This window comes from Varroa jacobsoni, unplaced genomic scaffold (genome assembly GCF_002532875.2).
Source record: "Varroa jacobsoni isolate VJ856 unplaced genomic scaffold, vjacob_1.0 scaffold_601, whole genome shotgun sequence".
NCBI lineage: Eukaryota > Metazoa > Arthropoda > Arachnida > Mesostigmata > Varroidae > Varroa > Varroa jacobsoni.
The window spans coordinates 1-23,988 of NW_019213503.1; the positions used below are offsets into that span (position 1 = coordinate 1).

The 23,988-nt window shown below is 37.9% G+C and overlaps 3 protein-coding genes across 5 annotated transcripts; all 3 read left to right on the forward strand.

Annotated features, from left to right (window-relative positions):
* The first annotated feature begins 3,975 nt into the window (after positions 1–3,975).
* On the forward strand, positions 3,976–8,180 carry Mpc1 (mitochondrial pyruvate carrier). The gene is made up of 3 exons (XM_022835676.2): positions 3,976–4,224; positions 5,464–5,560; positions 6,450–8,180. The coding sequence occupies exons 1-3, from the start codon at positions 4,219–4,221 to the stop codon at positions 6,641–6,643; spliced, it is 297 nt and encodes a 98-aa protein (XP_022691411.1). The 5' UTR covers positions 3,976–4,218; the 3' UTR covers positions 6,644–8,180.
* A 1,308-nt stretch (positions 8,181–9,488) lies between these two features.
* On the forward strand, positions 9,489–16,921 carry LOC111261853 (U3 small nucleolar RNA-associated protein 6 homolog). 3 transcript variants are annotated; one of them, XM_022835677.2, is made up of 9 exons: positions 9,489–9,732; positions 10,267–10,465; positions 12,145–12,213; positions 13,355–13,595; positions 13,781–13,949; positions 14,187–14,581; positions 14,876–15,018; positions 15,170–15,404; positions 15,538–16,921. In XM_022835677.2, exons 1-9 carry the CDS (start codon positions 9,641–9,643, stop codon positions 15,684–15,686), a joined length of 1,692 nt encoding a protein of 563 aa, XP_022691412.1. In that variant the 5' UTR covers positions 9,489–9,640; the 3' UTR covers positions 15,687–16,921. The 3 variants fall into 3 exon arrangements, with proteins under 3 accessions (XP_022691412.1, XP_022691413.1, XP_086824987.1); XM_022835678.2 differs by having other exon boundaries at positions 9,500–9,589; XM_086968861.1 differs by having other exon boundaries at positions 9,507–9,589; positions 10,267–10,540.
* A 2,155-nt stretch (positions 16,922–19,076) lies between these two features.
* Positions 19,077–20,755, forward strand: LOC111261854 (mite group 2 allergen-like Ixo r 2). Its single transcript, XM_022835679.2, has 4 exons — positions 19,077–19,323; positions 19,805–19,909; positions 20,129–20,301; positions 20,600–20,755. The coding sequence occupies exons 1-4, from the start codon at positions 19,230–19,232 to the stop codon at positions 20,687–20,689; spliced, it is 462 nt and encodes a 153-aa protein (XP_022691414.1). The 5' UTR covers positions 19,077–19,229; the 3' UTR covers positions 20,690–20,755.
* The last annotated feature ends 3,233 nt before the right edge of the window (positions 20,756–23,988 follow it).

Genomic DNA, 23,988 nt, shown 5'->3' on the forward strand with positions numbered 1-23,988 from the left:
ATATATATAAGAAAGGCTTTTGTATGCAAAATGATTCTGTAAATCTATAACACGTACTGCATGCCAACGTAGAAGACAGTGTTAAGGATTACATATTTATATAGAACACATGTCATATTGCGTGTCAGCGTACTATATACAATGTAAAGGGATGTACACTATGAATGCGCGGATCGCGAAACCGAATACAAACATAATAATATATTCAAATCGAACTTAAATGTTTCTGATTATAGTGTATTTATTTGTCATCTTGCCTACATTTTGGGATTTCCTATCGATTCTCTGTACCATAGTAGTTGTTCAATGATCTGCTAGAAAACTGACATAATTTTTCTTTAGCAGGTCTTAAATTCCATTGTGCCAACTTATGACATCACTTGGTCGAAATGTCTACCATCCAAGTTATCAAAGCTGCGTGTTTATCTTAGTTATGATTTGCTTCAATGCGCTCGGCTACGTATTGACCTATCTGGCCTAAAAAAAAGACGGCCTTGGGCTTAATAGGCTGTGTTCATCTATAGAAGTAACTCATGTTCGCACGAAATCAACTTGTTATATTTTGATAGCACTACATTAATATCTTGGTGCTGACTCCAGGTAGAATTAGATTAGTTCAGACAAAATCAGTGTGGGGCATAACTGAGGGGATGGGGTAATAAGCAAAAAAAAATCGAACAAATGCCGCTGTGCTGAAGATTCTTCTAGGCCACCATGACGGGTCACCCAAGACTATGCGCAATTACAAATTGTCTCAAATCTACAAACCACGTCTATACTATTACGAATTTCCTCAGAGCCTTAGAACTATACATTAGGGCTCAGATTTCCGCTTTATTTTAATCATGTTTCTAGGAATATGTTTAATCTCGATGCTCGGATTATTTACTTCACGCTCATAAGCACAGGTCACGTAACCTAATAGACTTTATCATTATTTTAAATAAAAAAAAAGACAACTTCAGCCTATAAAACTATCATTTAACCAATACATGAATTAGACAATGATTCGTACAACAAAATCAATAATAACTGACTCAACCATTTTGGCAGTAAAGACTCGTTGTTTCAATACCGCAATAGCCTGTATCCATGATATTACTACTATTACTATATCAGCTTGGTGTGTTTATGATTATCCATGCCATGTCTTGCTTATTTTTAGTAAGATGTTTTTATTAGATTTGTAACGTTTTGATGTGCCTATAATCACTAACTGTCTCAATGGTTTTCGTTATTCATGCGAACGATAAATTACGGGTAAAAATGAGGTAGACTGATCATTACACATTTGTTTATCTTCGTTTGGAGTTAAGGGTAAGTTAACAAATTTTGTCGAGTAGAAATTGCTTTTCACTTTATAACTGATTTGCGTGTCGCAACGGGAATTGGTTAGCGGTTTTCGTCTTTTACATGGCTTCAAAATTCGAATACGACCCACAGTTCTGACAATGACTTGTAGTTAACTGGCTTTTTTCGTTGCAGTCCTGTGTGCGTCCTAGCTCCCTTTTTTGTTTGAGAATCACTATCTGTATAATATCGTTGCTCTTAGAAGTTACCATTAAGACAATGACGCTGTTGATTCGTACTGGATACCTTTACCTAGTGAAAATATATCAGACTACATTACCGATCTATCTTCAATATCCGATCTTCGTCACCAACGACGCAAACGATAAATTTCATATATAGTTTATCATTTATTTCTTTTGACATCTTCAACTGACTTCTTTATGTGAACAAGTTCTCAGGATCATCACCTTATATATGGCATTAGGGACTTGCCCCTACTAGGATTTTCTTCGAAGTGGGTTCTGGTGGATCTAGGGCTTTCCCAACAGAATTAAATGGAAACTTCATCTGGAGACTGCAACAGTGTGAAGTATTATTATTATTATTATTAATTATAACAATCATAAATGCAACTATATTTAAAATATATGTAAGAAATTTGCTTACAAAGCAAAACAGTTCGAGGCACATATGATATTCTGTTTGCCCGTGAGGATGTGTTCATGCGTTCGAATTATAGAATAAAAGTTACAATTTTTACTTTGTAATTCAACTTCCATTCAATATATATACACAATTCAATTGCTTATGGAGAGCATGTGTGGGCCCACATAGACCCTCGGACGCCCCACAGTGCTGAAAATGGGATAGTGAGGTATGCATATACCTGCATATCAATCATTGGTTTGCAAATACATGATTACTTGAACATGGTCTTCAGACTAAACGTCGTTTAATGCGAATAAATGTAACTTCCTCAAGAAAAACAGCCAAATAATAAATACAGCCAAAAGTTATTCTTTATTTACTCGACCACGCGTTGGAAGACTTGCCCTTCTTGCAATCAAACTTTTCAATTTCAAGTTACAATTTCCAAAATTATTGATAAACCTAAAGAACAAAAATACATAATCTGGTCCTGTTTTTTTTTTTGTTTTTCGATAGATGTGAATCTTTCTTTTAGTTATAGTAACGTACATTTCGTAGTAACGTAGCTAGAAATCACTGTGGTAATTAAGTTCGACAAATCTGCAAATGCAGAACCGCATAGATTCGCACGTGGCTGGTGGAAGTAGCCACATAGAACTGTGGTTCGTACGCCATTTTGGTCGTAAACAGGGATTCAACGACGATCTAGCTATTTGAGCTGTTGTTGTTAACATGTCCTTTAAGAATTGTTATTGTTATTATTGCTCCAGTTATCGTCTGATCTGATGAGTAAATCCGAGCACACGCTCATCATGTGGACGTCATAAGAAAATTCATGGTTATTGATGTACTGAATATGATGGACTACTATGATAAAAGCACTACTCACTTCTTAGATTGCTTTTGCCAAAGGGAATAAACATTTTGCAAGTTCGTGATTTGACAACGAATACCTTTGCGTTAATTATCACCGAGACAAATAGTAACCAAAATAGAATATCTTTCAATGAACGTAAATCCCTTCACTTAACCTGACCTAAATTTCCTATTTTTTACAAAATAGGTAGGGTAACAATATGCAAGCCTCCGTCTTACATGCTTCAGGCCTTATAAATATAGCAGTTTATTGATATGGTCCAAGATCAATATAGATCGTAAATACATTATGACTATATCTATTTCGACCCTTTAAATCGTTTGATAAGGTTAATCATTCTATACTTATGGGCGGACTTGAAGACACCAAAAAAAAAGCTGGCGATTATTAATGTGATAATACTGCCATTATCCTTAGAAATGCTTATCTTTTGTTCCAGTCCATAGCAATTTTAATAAAACCTGCCTTTTCGTGTCTGGGCTGGTGCGGGAATTATATTTGTCTCTCGTTTGATGTTTGTATTTCTATTCAAAACATAAAAGACCTTACTCGAAAAACAGTATCTCATAAGTTTTATGCCGACGATTTTAAACTACACGGTTCTTCTTGTTACCCTTCGGGTCACATAATAAGCCTATATTAATTGTATATTCATTCCTATACCTCTATCCCGTAGTGACATCATAGATAAAAACTGAACGAGCACTTTTACACTAAAATACTTCAACTTGTTAGACTAATTTATTACACACTGTTTTGCTGTAAAAAAAAATCAGATTCATGTAAACGAGGTTTATGAAACTAGTGCCTATTAGACGGCCGGTTCAACGTGACGCTGGTAACCTACTCCCCATGACCCGTCCGCATTTCTAGGTTTGGTGAACGAAAAATTTCCGACTGAATCTGTACCCCACTGACATACTATACTTACATTTATTTAAAATTTTGCTTCACCGAACCCTTCGTTCGGTAACTAACACTGTTTTGTTTTACGCTTAATAATTGATCAATCAATACGTTTTATCGTTTGTGAAAATTTCGATTTGACAGTTCGTTATCTCGTTTTGCAAATGGCGGGTTGCTGCCTAGCGTGGCTCTTTCCTCAGCCAGCCGTATCGTGCTAGTTGGCCATCATGACTTACCTATGCTACCGCCGACTAACTAATTGTTGGTCAACGGCGAACGACCAAACCAGGAGTAGCAGATAGGAGTCAGTGCGGTCAGACAAAGCACTATTACCTCTTTGTCTGTTCGCGCCCATTAGCGCAGAATATCAATACAACCTTCGAGAGAACCTTTGTTTATCGCCCTGCGTGAACAAGCTTCCGTATAGGCGCGATGGCGGCTTTTGTGCGCAGGCAGTTGAATCAGCTCAAATCGAAGGAGTTTCGAAATTATTTATGCAGGTCAGTGGCTGACAGTGGCAAGACGGATCGTTGCAAATGCAACTTTGCCTGTTCAAGCTTGAACAAGATCTGCGACGTGCTGTTTCATACAACGATCATTCGTTCCGATCGCCCGAGATTATTTTTGGAGACCTTGAACTGTGACGTTATTTTAGACAGAAACCATTATAGTGGTGAATTTAAAAAATTTCGATTGCTTGTAGAAAACAGAAGCGGAATAAAAATCCCGGGCTAAGGGTCAACAGAAGCTATCTGCATAATCAATTGACGTTTTTTGAAAAACGCCCAAACGAATGGTTTACCTCACAAACAAATTGTCCTTTTTACGGAAGGGCATTTCAAAGAGTGGTACAGAACGCAACGGTCGCAAATGACAGTACAAGACATAACGCAAGAGCTTAGAAGGGTCTTATAATGTATTATCATAATACAAAATCAATTATAGTTTAAGATAATAGATAGGTCAATAGAAAACCTAATACGTATGTCAAGTACGTAAATCTAATTACTCTACTAATTCATTAAGCCGAAGTTGTTAATTGTCTACTCGAAGATGTAACAATACTTTTGATAGAGAGAAATAGCGCGGATCAAATGAAGACGTCTGTGTCGTCAAAACATGAACCTACCGAGCAAGTTTTCGCCGTTTATTCGTAATATATATGCTTAGTTTTTTGTCGTTGCCTTTCATGCTTTCATCTGTGTGGGCGTTTCATCGCTTCAAATGGTGCATGATGATAGCACGGTAAGTGAATTACTGTGTGAGTTAACTGTCATTTATGGAGTGTTGTGCTATTAGCATTGACCCCCCTTCCCGCATCTCTTCTTGTCGGCATCGTTTCGTCGATCAACATTTCAGCCTAATCACGTCATTGAGGTGATATGGCAGACGGACTTAGGCCTGCCATTTCCCATCATTATTCCTCCCCTTTAATCCGAATTGTTAGTTAGCAAAACACGTCGTTATGTAAAATTGTAAAACTTAATGAAAGCACTGAAGCGCACAAATATCAGAGAAGAGCCATTATTGTAATGGGTCATCTTGTATGTATTTGGTCTCAAAAAACTTACGTTTTTATATGAGATTAGAAATATACATATATCTAATTACTATAATGTTGGGTTGATTAATAGGCTTTAAGAACTCTATTCACTAGGCTCTAGATCATCAACCTTTACTCTACAAAAACATTTAGTTAATTTCTTGATTTTTCTATTCATGTTCATTCTCATTTGCAGCATTTTTGGGGCCCCGTAGCCAACTGGGGTCTGCCATTAGCAGCTCTCGTCGATATCAAAAAAGACCCGGAGTTCATCAGCGGAAAAATGACCCTTGGTTTGTACCAGTGGTTAGCCACACGCTTAATCATTGTATCTATATTGTGTTGCTCATGGCATGTATCGATCGTTAAATATTTTAAATTTCACGTCTGCTATTGCCATTGCTTCAGACAACTGGCTTCTTCCAACTTTAAACGAATTGTGTCTACGCTTGGATTCGAACTTAAACTCTCTCATGACTTAATGTCATTCAGTTAAGAAAGCAAACGCCTTGCTACTACGTTGTCTTCACGAGGGCACCTATATACTGTTACCTATATACCTATATATTGTTACACAGTTCTCTCATAAAGCATTTTTTTCTGATATTCTTGGAAATAATTCAGGTTTGGCGAATTGTTAATCTACTCAAATCCGCTGCTCCCTTTAGTCCATCAACGTAATTAAACACCGTTTTAATATACAGCTCATTGACATTCGAAGCTCTCCGCTAGACCTATAGAGACAACTGAAATAAAACAAGTAGATTATATTCATGGCCTACTTGATAACAGTTCCGCCAAAAATTACAATGGAGCAAATTGTTTATCATAATCTGCAGTGGCTTGTGTTTCTGGCAGGTCGCTGACTCTCAAAATGGTGAACTTTGAAAAATTGAGAGTCTGACGATAGCGTATCAGGCTGTCATCCCGTAAGAGATGCAGTTACGTTACCCATCGAAACTTCAAGCCCTTCTACACCGTTAATTTCTTTGACAAGAAAGTCTTTGGTACCGCTCATGATGAATAGCGAATGAGCCAGTTAAGTGTTAAGTTAATAACGTTAAGCATTGAATAGGGTATAGAATTCAGACAATATTATTTTAATGACTTTTACGGTTCTTTCCGGCAGTATTATTTTGCTGCAGAACATTTTGCTGACGTTTTCAATTGTTCCACTTACAGCATTGGCCGTATACTCCGCAGTCTTTATGAGGTTCGCGATTAAGGTTGAGCCTAGAAATATGCTCCTATTTGCTTGCCACTTCACCAACGAAGGAGCCCAGCTTACGCAATTTGGCAGGTTTATTAAGTACCACTACTTAGGTGGTTCGGACAAATCGAGAGCCGCAGGTGAATCACCCCCGAAAGCTGCGTAGTAGTAAGCTATGGATAGTTTGCACAGCAAATAGCTAGCTAGGCCACGTGTAATAAAGTAAATGCAAGCGCTAGCTTCTTGCGGAAAATAGTATAGCACAGTTAAGAGGGGAGGTAAAATAGACTACGACGAGTGCACAATGTAAGCTGCCGTATTCTAGTTGAGATTTAATTAGTACATGGAAGAAAACAGACGAGCTTTAGAGATGCAAGGTGGGGCCTGAGCAAATGTCAAGCTCAGCAAAGAAGACGAGCGTATATTTCAGCGATCCTTGCTTTTTGTTATGAGTAACGTAATGAAGGCGCACCATTTCCAGAGAAAATTTCCCTATAAAATTTTAAAAAACAGACTAGCTTGTAACACCGTACAGCAGGAGCAGCAGCAGCATTTTGCCCTTCCGCAGAAGGGCTCATCACATAAACTGGGGCAGGAAAGGGCAACTAGGCCTATCGTTGTGGGATAAGAGAGTTTTCACATAAAATATGAAACCAATTCAAAAGATTATCGATGTTCAAAAAGTTGCAAGTGAAATTCTAGTACATAATATGATGGAATGTAATTTTGCCAATACCAAAGATCTGCTTAGATCTGCTAACACAGATGGCCAGTGCATTTCGTATGATTCCATTTAAAGATTCTATCGAGCACAATGTCAAGTTGTGCAGTTGTTCAATATTCTATCGTAATGTACCACATAAGCACCCGCTGTGTCTGCTGACAACAAAAAGCAAAGAGCTGATAGAATCAAAAAGCGAAGTCTGCCTCATTGAGTCTATGTTTGTTCTTTACTTAATATTAATAGTAATAATTAGCTATACCGTTGCGAATACTAACTAATTTTAATTACCATTCAGGACATTCCCCTAGAACATAATCTCCACACATTTATAGATACGAACATTGTCTTTTGCTATATCAGCAACCCAATTGATAGTGAACAAAATATCTATCCATTGATCGATGTCACATTATCACGAGACTATAGGACGAACTTTACATGTGCGGGTGTCACAATGCAACAATGACATTTCTCTATTGCAACGTACGCATATGTTGCGGATTATACCACACCAGCCTTTCCAATAGTGAACTGCTAACAACATTCGGTAGCATGAGCAACTTTATGATGATGACTTACTTAGAATTTGAAGAGGAGCTGAGATAAAAGGCTTCTGGCGCATCGATACCGCCGAGATTAAATTTTTGATGGTTAAGAATATAGAGATAAGGAAAAATGTTAATCTGTTTTAGGTACCTGATTTAAAATAATTTTTCTGGCTAAAAAGGAAAAGATCATTCTAACTTGGTTTTATGATGAATTATTGTGCAGACTTAATTTTTACAAACAGTTTAAGATATTTTCTGATTATTGTAAGATTAGAAATGCAACTATCACAGGTTCAATTTTCGAGGTATGTGTTGCTCGAATCGTTAACGTTTATCGGACATGTTTATATGACAATGCTTCATTGCCCGAATGCTTAGTTGTCAATTTATAGTTGAAATATATAAAGTGAAATAAATTTTATAGAAACTGAGCACATGGAGTTATAATTTAAGCACAGTTACACTTCGTATTAGGGAGACCATAGCTGGAATGTTTAATGGTTTATCTTCCAGAGAAACCCAATGAATCGAAAGACATCGTTGCTAAGGGATCAATGCATATTCATTCGCATATGCATCGGCATTTTTGCTACTCACAGAGTAACAAAAATGGATTCTTCTGACATTTACAGAATAATTCGAATCAAATTCAGGTACCAAGCAGCAAATTTTTCACAGTTATGTTGTCGTAGTCCATATTGGACACGCGCTATTCAGTGTAGCATCTTTTAACTTCCTAAATTTAGGTCACACGGATATATGCTCAAGTCATTTCTGAAAAGCTAACTACCTTGGTATTAGCCACCTCCAACATCAACGGTTTTTTTGACCAGTTTGCTGTACTCAGCACAGTGCGGAAGAATGGTAAGCACCCACGATACCGCTGTGCCATCTCTGACAATGCAGAATCTCGTTGTAATATAGAACCCGTAGTCCGTCAATTTTGATTTTACAAAATTCAAAATACATCAGTGCTACTGTTAGGTCTTTGCTTGAAGCCACTTTCATCTTGGTGAGGACGGTTAAAGTTACAGCGGCTGTGAGTGCCTGTCCTCAATTTATCATCTGTGATAAAGTCAAGATTCACGTGGCCTATGCACACTGGATATCATCATGTATTTTACATGTATAAAATCAAGAGGAGAGCTGCCGCCCTTTTTACGACCTTTAGAAAAAGGTCGTAACTATCGAGAAATCATAAAGTTCGTTTTTTCGATTGTAATTCTAATTTTAGTTATTACGTACTATATTACACGTTTAGTTAAGACATTTTTTTAAATTATATTAGCATGAAGAACATCTTTAGTGGAATAAAATTAAGTCTTTATTCTTGCAATAAGATTTATTTTCTTGATAAAGCGTTATTGATGTAATCTTTGAGTGTTACCTTGTAATTATATATGTTGTAGCTGACTAATTAAATAAACGGCATTTGGCGACTAAGTACAGCTGCGATTTTTCCACAAACTGCTCAATGATTATAGCTGACTTTTCTGTAACCTTCTCAATCCATCGGGCAACTAAAAATCGTTCATACATATGAAAAAGGTATATTACGCGCGTTTAAGGGGTCTATAACTTCGTTATAAAATGCTTGCGTTTAAGTGAACGGTACGAGAAAATAATAATTTGCTTTGAGAACTGAAATATAAAATTTGAATTTCCCGCAGTAATGCCTCTTTCTCTTTAGGGTGGCTCCCTCTATGTATCATTTGCAGCGCACGTGTGCTAGTCAAAAAATAGAGCGCGAGTAGTGTGGTGGTGTTCTATTGTGTAGAAGCAAATGGCGGACAGTTGCTCGTTCGAAAAGTTGATAGACGAATTGTAAGAGATCTGTTCGGTACGTTTACCAAACTGAAAGTCCCCCTCAAATGATCACAGTTGGTTCAACATGGCGGAAATTGCCCTGCGAAATGTAGAACAAAGTGTAGAAGAACTTGAACAGCTTGAACGCATAGGTCTATTTGATAAGCTGGAAATTAAGTGAGTTGGTCGCCTATGGGTGTTCGTTTGTCTAATCATGTTTTCACTATACTAAAGCTAATAATATACGTAAAATATAACGCTCTGAATTAATGTATCTTAAAACCTAGTACCAATACGTGCAAAAATGACCTAGCCTCGAAACAACTTGATTTAATAAAAATGTCGCATGGATTCCTACATTTATGAAAGCATAACTGAATAATATACAACTAAACTAATAGAACGACCCAGTATCCACAGATCGATAAAGCTAGGGGACACATTATACGGAGCAGCTTCTGCTAACCATTTTTTTATTGCACTTTTCATGGTCTATAATATATAGTAGAGGTTCGTTAACCATTCAGAAGTATTAATTAGTTCAATGTGTTTTTCATTTTATATGAAGTAACAGATTGGTGAAACCGTGATTTTTCGAATCATAGTCTCGAACAGAAGATATTGCCGAGATATCAGTCTCCATATAGGTTGTACATACACGTAGGTAGTTAACATAGTATATTTTTAATGTTGTATATATTTTTTTCGCAGGACAATTGTTAAGCGTCGCAAACACTTCGAGCATCGGCTGCGGCGTTTCGTCAAATCTCGTGCGGACTTCCTTCAATACATTAACTACGAACTGTCGCTTTATCGACTAATTCAAAAGCGCCGTGAACGGATGAAGATTTCCTACAAGAAAAGTGAAATTGACCATTCTATCAGTCGAAGAATCGATCTTCTTTTTCGGGTTTGTTGCAGTACCAAATGTAACTCCAAAAGAAGACATTGCATCGAATAATGACGATGTTCTGCAGCATCGATGGTTTATATGTTTTGATTTTTGTTCTGTAAATTCTATTCTTTTATTAATCCTTTATTTATTCGAACGTTGGGCTAATTTTCCTGGTGCATTTCCTGGAAACCTATAGCATGAACTGTGCCACAAGTAACTTAATAACAACTCGTTACTAAAGATTTTATAGCGGGGAACTGTGTTGAATTATGCTCAGTTCTTACATCGTACCTTAGCAGAATTTGATTTGGTTGAGTTCCAGCCAAGTTTTCGAGGTATAATTGGAGCATGGCTGCACTGCCTTTAAAATTAAATGGACGCAGTGCACCGATCTAGGAAACAAAAAATGCAGGATAGGAATTAATCTCGATAACGTGTTTACCTGGGTAGTTACAGCCTTACACGTTCAAAAATCCTACAGAAAAAACAGTGTCGTTCTAAGATTGAGATATGTCGTTCGCAGACGAATTAGTATTATATATTGGAGCGCATTATAGAGTTCTTCCGTTGTAACCCCTGAGATAATGAAATTGACGGATTGTCGATCAGATGTTATCTTCAAATTAGAAAGCGATCATCCATCATAAAATCCTATTGTACCGCATGAGTTTTGAGAGCCTTCTATTTTGCTAATGACATTGAATAAAAAAGTCATATAAAAAGTAACTTTTGCATCAATGGATTTGAACTACAACGATTAAATTGACATAATGTCCTAAAGGTCATCATTAAAAACACTCATTCATGCCTCAATATGCTCTAGTCTATGGTATCAGAAGATATTTTGGAAACATGCCATTTCTAATATAGTCTATACAATATTCTACAGAAGTTTTTATAATTTTGGTTAGGTTTGTTGTATTCGAATACGAGTATTATTCAATTATTTGATTCGAAACATAATTATGGATTGCGACATACATTACTTAACATTCACTTTTTGGGTGGACGTAAAACCAGCCACAAAACAAGCTCATTCTTAAAGATGAAATTTAAAAATGCCTGATACTTTACAATGTCACTTTAATGAAAATTATCTTGTAGAACTTTTTAAACTTAGAAACTGAAGACTAAGGTTCCCTATATTTTGTAAACCAGGATTTCTGTTTCTGCATTTATCATTACAAGTTTGATATATACACTATCTTGTTCCTCGTAAAACTTCAGATTTCCCATAGTAAACATAAACGTAGATGTAAAGTCCGATAACCATACCGAATACTTAGATGTTACCCCCGCAGTTCTAGTATTTTAGGCTCATGAGGTGATTACCGTGTTGTCTCTTGCCAATATGTTGTCGTAAACTGAAAGCGCGCATTGGTGAAAGTAATGGCAATAATTTGTTTCAGTAACGGAGTTGTATATACGAAAAATTGTATTTGCAAAATTTGAAATGGCTATGGAAGATAAGAGAAATGCAATTATTCTATTTATGATTTAACAGCTTATTTCTATTCGATTAGCAACACGATATTTATAAGGTTAAAGATTATTGAATTAAAGAGATAGTTCTTATTTATATCGATATTATTATATATATATATATACTAGAGGGAAACTCTGTCATTTCATTACGTCAACAAAGTTACGCAGCAACAAATCGTCTAATTTAGGTGCGTTCTTTGTGATTTCAGAAAGCTGAATATAAGTTTATTGGTGATATTTCGCTGTGGTTCTCGCACATCGAGTTCTGCAAGCTCGTGGTGAGTGGCATTTTCAGAGGAAAGCGGGACTACTTTTTGATTATGTATGGATATTGCTTTTATTAGCTTTCAATAACGGAACAGAGGAATAATATGGACGTTCCACAATGTGCCCTCATTGGTAACGGTTCTGGTCAGTTAGGCGAAGATTGTGTGAAAAAGGACCCGGATACCAAGGATTTGGTATCGGCGAACAGTAATCTCTTGACTGAACGTAATCGCGAACTACGGGACGAACAGGAACAGTCATTTATTACTGATAATGAGGTTCGTTCCTCGAGTGAGTGTTTGGCTCAAGGAGACAGTTCAGTAGAAACGATTGGTGAAAACATATGCATGCTAAAACTGTCTATCGAAGAAAAAATGGCCTACATGTACAGTAAGGTACATTTGGCTAAGGAACGTCTAATTAATATGAAAATAGAGTTGGAAAGAATTATTACGACTGTTCAAAATGTGAGGTATACTATTGAATCTCTGGGAAATGCAACTGAAGTCGAAAATGGGAATTCACATGTAGACGAGAAGGATTTGGAAGAGCCTTTAGGCTGATGCCTGAAGGCTAACTGTCGAGGATTTTCTATCAACTGTTTAATGAACGGAAAAGTGCATGCGTCTTTGATAGAATTCTGAAATAGCAATAAAGCTGTACAGTTTTTATTTATTACTGATGCTTGAATAGAGTTCGTATTCATCCGTGGCTATGGGACATTTGCAGATTAGTCGTGTGCAAAAAGTGTATGTGCAAGAAAATTTGCCGTTCGCGTTGCAGTCAGTAGGTACTTTTTTATTGTGGTCGGTTGTCCATATTATGAGGATACGTGCTTCTCAAAATACGCGTTGGAAGATAGTGCGGAATAATAAATTGACTACAATATTTAGCATCTTAGTACACGCTATTACTAAATAGCGTGTACTAAGATGCTAGCTTTAGGTAATACACCCCGGGATGTCTACGACAATCTGGTATCCTAGCTATCTATTTAAACACAAAACATTACAGCATAGCAATTTATCATAGTATTTCTTTTCGATTAACGAGCCATACAGCAGATGAGGAACATTGATCTCCGGTTGACTTTATGTTCTACGCCTTACAATGTCATGATTTTGGTGTCGTTTATGGTTTATTTAATTTCAGAGATGGAAGTCACACGCTGCACAATTATTCACACGTCTGCTGCAGCTCTATCCAAACCGGGTTGAGGCGTGGGTGGCTTGCGCAAAATTCGAATTTGAGGAGCGCGGAGAGGTAGACTCTGCCCGAAAGACGCTTCAACGGGGCCTACGGTTTCTAAAGGATAGTCGTATCCTTTGGGCGGAGTACTTTCGTATGGAGTTGGCTTATTGGGAGAAAATCAACAAGCGCCAAGAGGTTCTCGGTAAGAACCCCTATCATACCTTGCTTTATTTAGGTTAAGTGGGCCTCGGCTATTTCTATCCCAGCATTTTAAGATATCTAGTTTAATGTTGTTATTATGGGGCGAAGAATTAATTGAAAACGAAATGTGTAATAAATTAAATCGAAATAGTTCTTTAATACAGAATTTTTTTTTAATTTAAAAAGAGCTAGACAGTGAGGAAGCACGGGACGCTCTTTTCGATGGAGAGATTCTCTTGATCGTCTTTCGACACGCCATTGAACAAATACCACGAGCTGAATTCGCAATCGAACTTCTACGGATTCTCAAAAGCGTTAAGAATTCCGGTCGCATATACGAAAGAATCTTGCCAATGTGAGTTAAAGGATTCAAACGGCTCAGAATAGAATGACAGTGTCCAAATTCTCATGATGCAGTAATCGAAATGTATTCTAATGTAACACACCTTAAATGTACTTTCTATGTCCATTCTAATGAACGTCTAATTTTATTGTAGTTGTAACTTCAGCGGTAGACATTAAAAATTTATTCGGCTGTCTGTTGGAGATTATGCTGAGCAGCAATATTTATTATATGTACTACGAATTGCAGAATCGAGGAACAATTTTTGAATTCGTCTGTTCTATGGACCTTTAAAGCAACTTCAAGTAAAACTGTCGGTGAAGCGTTTGCAGTTTTCGAGCAAGGTTTAGTCGAATGTGAAGAAAACATTGACCTGTGGACAGAGTATATCCAGTTCGTGCTACAGCGAGCTACCGTCACTAAGCAGCCGAAGTACGTTCAGAAAGCACTGCAGCTCATGGCTCGTGCTGGTAACAATTTGCCTAAAGAGCTTACTTTGGAACGAGTTCGCCTCACGCGTGATGTTGAGCTTTCAAGAATGGCCACAGAGCGATTCTATGACGATCTCGAAGCGTGGACCATTCGATTGCTCCTGGAGTGCATCACACTGGCCCAAAATCAAAATGGTGATACTGCTGCAAACGGTTAGTTGTATAAGTTCGAATATGGCACATACATATTTTGCTCAATGGTCTACATTTAAACTGGGTCTATTCTCATCTCCTTAAGGTTGAACTCATACAACGAAATAAACTACATAGAATGATAAGGTTGTTTGTGAGTGATATAATTGTCATTGTAAGGAATTGAGTTGAATACTTTCGCTTTGTCCTTTGTATGTCTTGTTGATGCATTCCTTAAGTTTCGGGCTCTGATTCAGCTATGCTTATGTAACTGACTTATTAATAATCCTATTATAATTTACATTAATGCTTCAGAGAGGGAGGATGAAATATGGTCAGTGTTCGAAATGGCCGAGCGAGCTTGTCTTTCGCATAAGGATGTCACGAGTTTATGGAAAGTTATTCTCACATTCTACAAGGAAAAAGGACAGTTCACTAGGCTAAAATCCGCACTAGAGGTAAACTAGCAACTGAAAGTACCAAAACGATGTACGCATGTGACGAACATTGAGAATAAAGCAAGACGTATAGCGGAGCTATAATGAAATTGGTAGGCTGACTGCTTCTAAGGAAGTGGAAAGTGTATATAAGCCATGTAATTGATTACAGCGCGGCATCCTCAAGCCAGGAATAACGGGAATTTTCCTAAAGGAGTTTCTAGTTGACGTTACGTTGTCCAACGCAGATTCAACAGCGACACTGAAATTATTCAATCGTCTTATGGCATTAAAGCCACTCAGCATGACAATCTATGATAGGTTTCTGGATACATTTGTTGAAGATGCTACCATGGTTCGCAATGTATTCGAAGAGGCGGTCCGGGAATTCGGAAAAAATAATGAAGGTAAGACAAACCCTTTTACACTTGTTTATCTTTCCTGATTCCTACAAGTATTATATTACAAAATAACAATTATGTTATTATGACTCTTTCGAATGCATAGTTTTCTGGAATCATCTTTCGCTTGAATTTCCAGATTTGTGGTTGAGCTATATCACGTGGGAGCAACAAAACGGATTTGCTGATAATTCGGGCATATTATATCAAAGGGCACTCAACTCGCTGGAAGGCGCCCATGTTAAGGAGTTTGTCTTATTATATGCGCTGCAAACGCAGCTAACTTGATCTCTGATATTAAAATAAAAAAGATTTTCAGTTTCTATGGGCTCTTCCATTGGCGTCGTAAAAAATAGTAAAGACCAGATATAATTCTAGATACACAATGCATCAACTGGTACATTCACCGCTCATCAAACTAGTGTCCAGTCAGCGGCAGCTTTTTGGATTTAGTCATTCGATCTACAAGCTATGAATGCGCTTAGTGGAAAAACAAGCAAGTTTACATCTAATTAATTTAATTTTGCTTGGTTAATACTATCTCATGAGCGTAATACGTCATATAATTATTACAAGAAAATTGTTGTTGCCAACTGATCATTTGTAAGCGATTCGTAGATACTGAATTCAAGATGAAACGGCTGACAGCGTATAACCTGACTGCGGGTTTACACTGATCTAAGAGGAAAAACAACGGATTTGATATATCTGACTGAAACAGATGAATACAGTTGTTCACTGCAGTAATCACTCAATGGTTCAATGGATAATTCAGCAATCTGTAAGATCACACAGGCGATGTGGAAGTATATAGGCAAAAACTTACTAATCATAAAAACAAGCGAAACGAGCAGAGTTCGAAACCGGATGCAGAAAAAACACATCTTTTGTATAGGAAATCAGCCGTATACGGTAATGCTTAGAACAAGGACCGATCATGTAACCAGGTGTTTGCCGAATAACCCGCTATTATTTCTTTCTACGACGTTTAAACATATCGTAATACATGCCGATGTGTATATTCGTCTAACGTGAACCTTTACTAAAATACTGTTTCGATAAAGAAACGTTCGAAATCTTATCTACCATGGAAAAGATTATGTCAATATATTGACAACATTATTATGCCACGCATAACTAAACGGTGGGGCTTACTTGCTAATTACGGATGAACCAGGCCGTACCAGTGAAAATGATGGTTATGATATTTGCCGTTGCCTACTCGTATTAATTAATCTTTTTTTCTATAACTTTGTGATAAGGAATTTTCTCCATAAGCTACGGACAATACATGGCGCAATAGGAAGCAATGATCGTTATGATAGTGCAGAAACAGCATTTTTAGGCCTCACTAAAGCAATACCTAACGGCTTGAGTACCGGGCGCAAAAGCTAAAAAATAACAAATTCAAGTCTTAGTTCAACATTCTCAGGTGTGTATGCAATTTGGTAGAATTGTACAATTATTCTGTAATTATAGATGTCAGTAATTAATAAAAACTGGTTTAAAAACCCAAAAGATAATATTACTGATCTTCAGTGCCGTACTTTATACACCGTACATATATATATGTCTTTTAATATTCCGCTATCGCCACACTGCAGAAACCGATATACGAATGTCTTGCTAGATAACCTATGTTAGAGGAAATTCGTTTGAGAAAGTCCTAGTTAGTGTACTTATTTCATAGCGGTAGGTACCAATGAACCCAATACTTAATTGATTTGTCAAAATATATTCCCATTTACAAACTACAAAATGTGTCAGTGATAGAGGAGTGATTGTTCGAAAAGCGGCTTCCGTTAGCGTACACTGTTTTATTAATGTAGGATTTTTTCGTCGTGCGAAATTGACCATGTGTTTTCTCGTCATTAGGCCTTAGTCAATGCTTATTAGTAGCCAGAAATTAACCTTTCATTTGGCATCTAGCTCGTTGAAAGAGACACAAATATGAAGCAATAGGTCTCGGTTCAGGTGGCGGTGGGTGTTGGTTTTGCTCTGGAAAAGTGGAACATTGCCCCCGGTTTACTAATGCCCCATGGATAATAGCAGCCGTTGTGACACAGAGCATAAAACTCGATGTACCCTTTAAGGTAAAAATGTACTTCACAACTCGCTTGTGTTAGTTAGGTTTACTACGCGGCACGACTTACGACGAATGTAATCGTAATTAAATTTGCCCTTGCTCCACGAAGATTTGCTTGGTCTTAGGTAGCTCTAAGAGCGTTGATAATATGTGGCCATCTCGTCTGTTTTGGCTTTTGACCTAAAGATAATCGTTGTCTTTTTGTCAGCTTGCTTTGTCCGTGTACCTTTCATCATCAGCGGAATTTTTAATCTACAGTTAACCTAACAATCAGTAAATATTTCATTATGTAAACTTGGCTACAGAATAATTAGTAGCAAAAGCTAATGTTTAAAGACCTAACTACTAATTATGTGTCGTCGCTTATAGTTTATGGCCAACAACACTTAGAGCCGGACAATATAACATTATGAAGTGGTTATTTGTGTTGATTGCTTGATAAAAGTTAGGTTAGATGCCTGTTTTGCTTGAATACAAGACAATATTTTTTTCGCTGATTTTTACATCTATTATACTGTTAGCTACATCTATTAATCAACTGTAACTGCATTGTGCCAAGCAACTAAATGGCAGCTTGCTGAAAGGTAAAAAGGGTAGAAAAAGTGATTGCGAGCCCTGTGTGTTTAACATTCGCTATGAATAATGCAATTCAAGATAGACTGCCAAAATTTATTCAGCAAATTACCTAGTTGTCCCATGATATAGGTTTCAATATAATAATAATAATCAATAGTCAATTTACAGTAAGAATTTATACACGTGCTACGAACAGATTATGTAAGTTGTTCCAATACAAAAAAAAAACTATTCAACGTCATCGTAAACACTGACTGCTATGGATGATTCAAGAAAGACATGAGTAAACCGCTTCGTATTTTGTTTCCGTGCTACGCGCCAGCAAGCAATAGCGTAATAGAAACCTGATGGACCATAGCCAGGACGGGAGGGTAAGTTTTTCAATTAGGTATGTATTTGTGCATACGTTATAACGTTACTTTATATATATATGTCACAATATAACGTCATGTTATATCTAATTCAACAATTCGTCGTTTTCAATGTCAAATTTCGTAGGGCTCAGTGCTTGCGGCGTGTTAGGGTTAGTGTTTTCGGATGGCGATGTCGACTAATGTAATAATGGTAATATTAACTGTCGTTAATAACGAATTCAACGGAGCAAATGTTGAGGAAGTTTATTAGAAATAGGGATTTTCTGTCCCTGTGTTAGAGAATAGTGTTATCTATAGGCCTAAAGCCTGAGCCTGATAAAATCTCTAGCGGTAATACCAGACGTAAGACTCGAAACAGAGGCTTAAAACCAATATTATATATATGTCGAATTAATTTGGCCACTGACAGCCCTATGGCTCACTGTGTTTCAATTCAGAACAGCTAACATTGCGATTTTTCCTTCATATTCAAAAGTAAGCTATAAGAACTGGCTGCTTCTTATAGATCTCAATAATCAATCTCATTCATCAACTGACACCGTTATCAGTATATAGCTGTTTGTCCAGTTGCTATCTTGTCTACCAGGCCGCGTTGCTAACGTTCAAATCGAATGCGATTTTTCGTTCGAGATAAATAGCAGATAAATCTGTGGGCTAACTTCGACAGTAGATTACACGAACCTGTAGTTAGCTATTTGAGAAAGATTACGGAATAGGAATAAACGATCAGCGTTGTTACAAGAATAAATTTCAGCTTTTGTGAAGTTCTTCAAGTTTGGATTAGAGTTAGAAAGTATGATGTTGCTGGATCTGTTTACGGTCGTATTCGCTGTGATGCTAATGATGAATGAAAATAATGCGAAGCAGCTCGACTCGTACGTTAATTGCGGTCAGTAAACAGTATTTTTGCAAAACTAGCCGTTTGCGAACAAAGACTAAGTTTAGGATACGCTGTCGCATGTTAGATCTATTCTGAGAACAACCTAATACGAATTGTCTTGCGGAACTCCCTCGTTAGTTACTACATAAGCATCTGTATTGGCGAAAGTTAGTAGTTGACAGTGTATAAAGGAAAGCCCATTGATTCGTTCATTCGCGCCTATCACGAAATCATAGCTATAAATAAAAATTAGTTTTTGTACGGATGTAGAAATAACGTGAGCCTTCATGATAACTGTCCCGTTTTTATGTATCAATTAACTAGAGACAATGTGTTCATAGACGAAGAACCATTGAAAACTAACGTGGTATTTCTCTATGGGCACATGCCATGTGATGAAGTCAATGCCCGACCAAATTAAGAAATGTACTAGCTACTTCTATGTGTGTATTTGAGACATAATCATTCCTAGCAGTGTTTCACCTTCCAGGAGGAACGGGACATATCGAGAATATCACGGTCGTGCCGTGTGAGTCGGAACCCTGCGAATTTGCCAAAGGCAGCAAAGTCAATGTTCATTTCATCGGATCCTTTAGTTAGTATCTTACAAAAAAAATTTTCACCATATACATTTTTTAAAACTATTTTTCAGAAATGGCCAAGTAATACGAGACACTCTTTAATAAAACGTTTTTTTCGGAAAAACTGATCGAAGCTAGGAATCTACATGGTCTCTAGGCTCTTGGTCTCTGCTGATTCTCCACATAGGCATAGACTGACAAACTCGACCATCGTTACCCTTTTTTATGTCAAGGCCACGATGCCAATAGCGTTCGCGTACAACCTTCTGTTATTGTGGATAAAATGAACGTGACGCTGACTGGCGTTGATCAGGAGCTCTGCGGGAAACATGTGCAGTGTCCGATTAAGGCCAATGAACTTCGTGATGCCGAGATAGAGATTCCTATTTTCAACGTATACCCAAACGTATGTTTACTAGGACGACTTTCACTATTTATGACATAATAATTGGATATACAGATCAACGCACTGGTCCTTACTTAGTTAAGCAAATACATCCTAAGCGAATATACAATAACAGGTTTAAGGTGGTATAAAGCGTTTTTTAAATATCTTTTCAGCAAGAGCAAAAATGGGTTCTACGTAAATGACCACCTGATGTAAATTTTGTGCCATTCAATCAGTCAACGATGCGATTTGTTTGGAAAGCAGTTCGTGTTATTATTAATTTGTAACACAGAAGTAATTTATTCGACAATTTCAGATAAAAACGGAAGTGGTTTTTATGATATTTTCCGAGAACGTACTACAATTCTGTGTGAGGACAAAAATCATTATTAGTGATAAAAAGTGATCTACTTCGGACTGCATCCTGGCTGAATCACAAGTGTATTAAACGCAAATATATTGCATAAGTTGATATTGTGTATCGTTCATTTAGCACGCTTAGTATACGCGAATAATAGTGTTCATATAATATAAATATGTTGAAAGAGACGCGGAACGTACATTCTGCTACAATAAATTGTTTTTTACTTTCAGTTCCGAGCAGCTGTAGGTTACCAGCAGTTTTTTTGCGACATTTTTAGTAGCAGTTTGGTGGGGTCGCGGAGGGTGAAACTTAGAGAGTTTGCAGCAAGCCAGATAGGCAAACTGTTTTGATTTGAGCGGTATCCGAGCGATTAGTTGGCTGGAAGGAATAGCGCGTCCAGTGAACCAGCAGTAATCCCGATGCCAAGTTGAGCGCGACAGTTATTACGTAGCCCCGCTTTGGCGTAGTATGGCTTAGAAGTCGTGCTTTAGGCGGTCAGTTGGGATGTTTTCAGGTAAAAACTTCCTCGGAAAAGAACATCATGCGTTATTACTTATGAGCACGCGGGCATTTCGAAGTAACATACCCACGCACGCAACCGTCGGGCGCGACGCCTCACTAGATCGATCCTCCAGCTATCCGATTTACCGGAACTCATGTTCCGTCGAAATTTGAGATGAACATTGAGTTGGAAGGTGTTAGATTAGTGCGCATCTCGTTGGGTACGGGTACTGAGATATGTATGGTGTTTTTATGGCATAGCGACGTGTGGTCTGAAGTTGAAGCTGCAAGTAACCAGTTGAAATCGTTGATGCTCAGCAGCAGCTTCTAACCGTGTTTGAGATAGCTGAAAGTAAAAATATTTGCTGTCGTGTATATTGCTGGTTTTTGTTTTGTCCAATGGAAAAATTGTAAATCGCGTGAAGGGTTTGGGCATCTAATCAAGAAACCGAAGAAGTTTTAGGACACATCTCGTCATTTTTATGATCCCTGTAGACAATCAGCCCTTTTTTTGGTAGACACACATTCAGTGGGTCTGGCCGACGCAACCTGCATCGCGAAGGTAGTACAACAAACGCTGAACGATGGCATAATTAAACATTTTCCTGGCTCTTGGACTTCACCTGTTGTTGAGCCATTATTGTAAATAAGGACGACTTCATTCGGTTTTGTGTAAACTGTTAGAGACTTCCAGTGAATACGATAAGGAATGTCTTCTCTTTGCTGCGAATCGACATTAGGGAAGCCCATATATTGTCTGTTTTTTGGATTTGACAAGCGATTACTGGCAGATCTCCATGGTGCCCGAAGACAGGGTGGGTAGCGTTTTGCACCCCGAACTGCTTGAGTCGATTCAACTGAATACCCCTTGAGCGGGCTAACGCTCTGGCAACATTCTGATTAATGAACCGTGTTCTCGGTAGATTGCGACACCAAATAGCTTTGGTTTACGCAGGTACTGGTACAATATTTCCAAAGGAAATTGAGAATTATCTGCATGACATCCGGCAGATGCTTTCTGTTCTCCGCGTGGCAGTTTAAGACTCTATCTAGGACTGACATGAGGCTATAAACGTGGTTGTCACCGATAAAGCGAGTCGCTTCGTGAACCTGCACGTAGAGCAGTATTTGGTGCGCTCCGAATTTTTGCCATATGAAGACTTTCCTCGCCCACCCATCAAATGAACATCAGGCTGACGAAGGGAGCGATTCGTGCAGTTAAGGGGCGGCTATTTGCGCGTTTGATGCAAGCGCCGAGCTTTTCTGTTCCCACAGCGCTTCCAGAGATCGCACTCTCGGTAGACACTATGGTAAGCAAAACCTTAAATGCAACTACGTTTGAATTGCTTTATGAGTTTATTGCCCGATGAATCTTGAGAGTCGCGGTCAGTCCACGGCCGCCGTGTCTCTTCGTTGAAAAGCGGCCGATGTTTGGCTTCTACGCTAATAACAGGTACCTAAAACAACACATCCCTCACGCCAGTTGCTTGGGACTAAAAGCCCGTTCTTCTACGCCGCTGTTACCGCGGCACATCTCTAAATCTGCTGCCCCAATTCCATTCTGGATATGGCCCCGAGAAATCAAGTCGCGCTATACACCAATTAGTTATAACGGTCACGGCAACAGCGTGCAATTATCAGTCTACCAGATATCAGGAAAGACTGGTCGCGGGATGAAGGCATCCCGGCCTGTAACGTGGAAGAGTGATACGGATCTATAAAATACGTATAACTACAATAAATGTAGCTTTCGTTCCGGTTGGCAGTGGATATGTAATGCCTTCCAGTTAATCGGCAGTAACCAGCGACTGAACCTCACTGATGCAAAATGAATCTGTTACTCATAATATACCATCACGCTAAAGCTAACAATTCCAGGATAGATTAGTTAAACACGAGAACAAGAATATGTCGAAGCGAGTTGATATTGTCCTAGAAAACTAAAAAAGTAATGCTTCAGTTTATAAAAAGTTATGCGCAATCGGTACGTTTTGTCGTCCGACATTTGGCGTCATCTCTTCACTCGAAATGACGGTGACCGGTTTGATAATACTCTCATTGACTGATGTGTATTAGTAGCAAGGTGGTGTATATCTGAATAACATTAAAAGATTTAGGACTAATTTAAATTCATCATAGGATAAATACGCACGCTTCTTTGCTAGAAAACATTAAAAAGATGGGACTCAGAATTGAGTTTCGAAAATAATAGAGAGCCAGGTGCTTATTTTGCGCAAGTAAAATCAAGTTGGTTCCTCCTTTCGTATTGTTCACGTAGCCCCTTTGGAACACTCCAAAAAATGTTACTGTACACTTTGGTATGGTAATTAATAATTAATAATAAGAAAAGATTGAACATTTATAGTGACGAAATGTTTGACCTCAAGCTAGTAGAAAGTCATATGGGCATTAAGTCTGCAACTGAAACTGCGCTGTCGCCGATAAACTTAGATCACTCAAAAATTAGCCCCGACGATAGTGAGCTAAAAGCTCCCAATGGCACATCAGGATGAAGTATGGCAGAAGGATACGATTTTACGCACGTACATGTGCCTCTGCCTATTTAAAAAGGAGTAGAGAGTGAGTGTGCGCCTTTATTGCATAATCTCAAATATCTTGCAACCCCGAGTTCCATAAATAGTATCCCGGGAAACTATCTTTCCGCCAATCTACATCAAAGTCTGGAGCGATTTTTGTGATATGACCTTCGCACACAGTTTGTAGAACTTACGCTAGTAAATGATCAATTAATGTATGTTGTCTTTTATTGGGGATGTTGACTATTGAACCTCGTTTGGGTAACTTAACTAGATAGGGGCCTATATATCTTGCATATATGT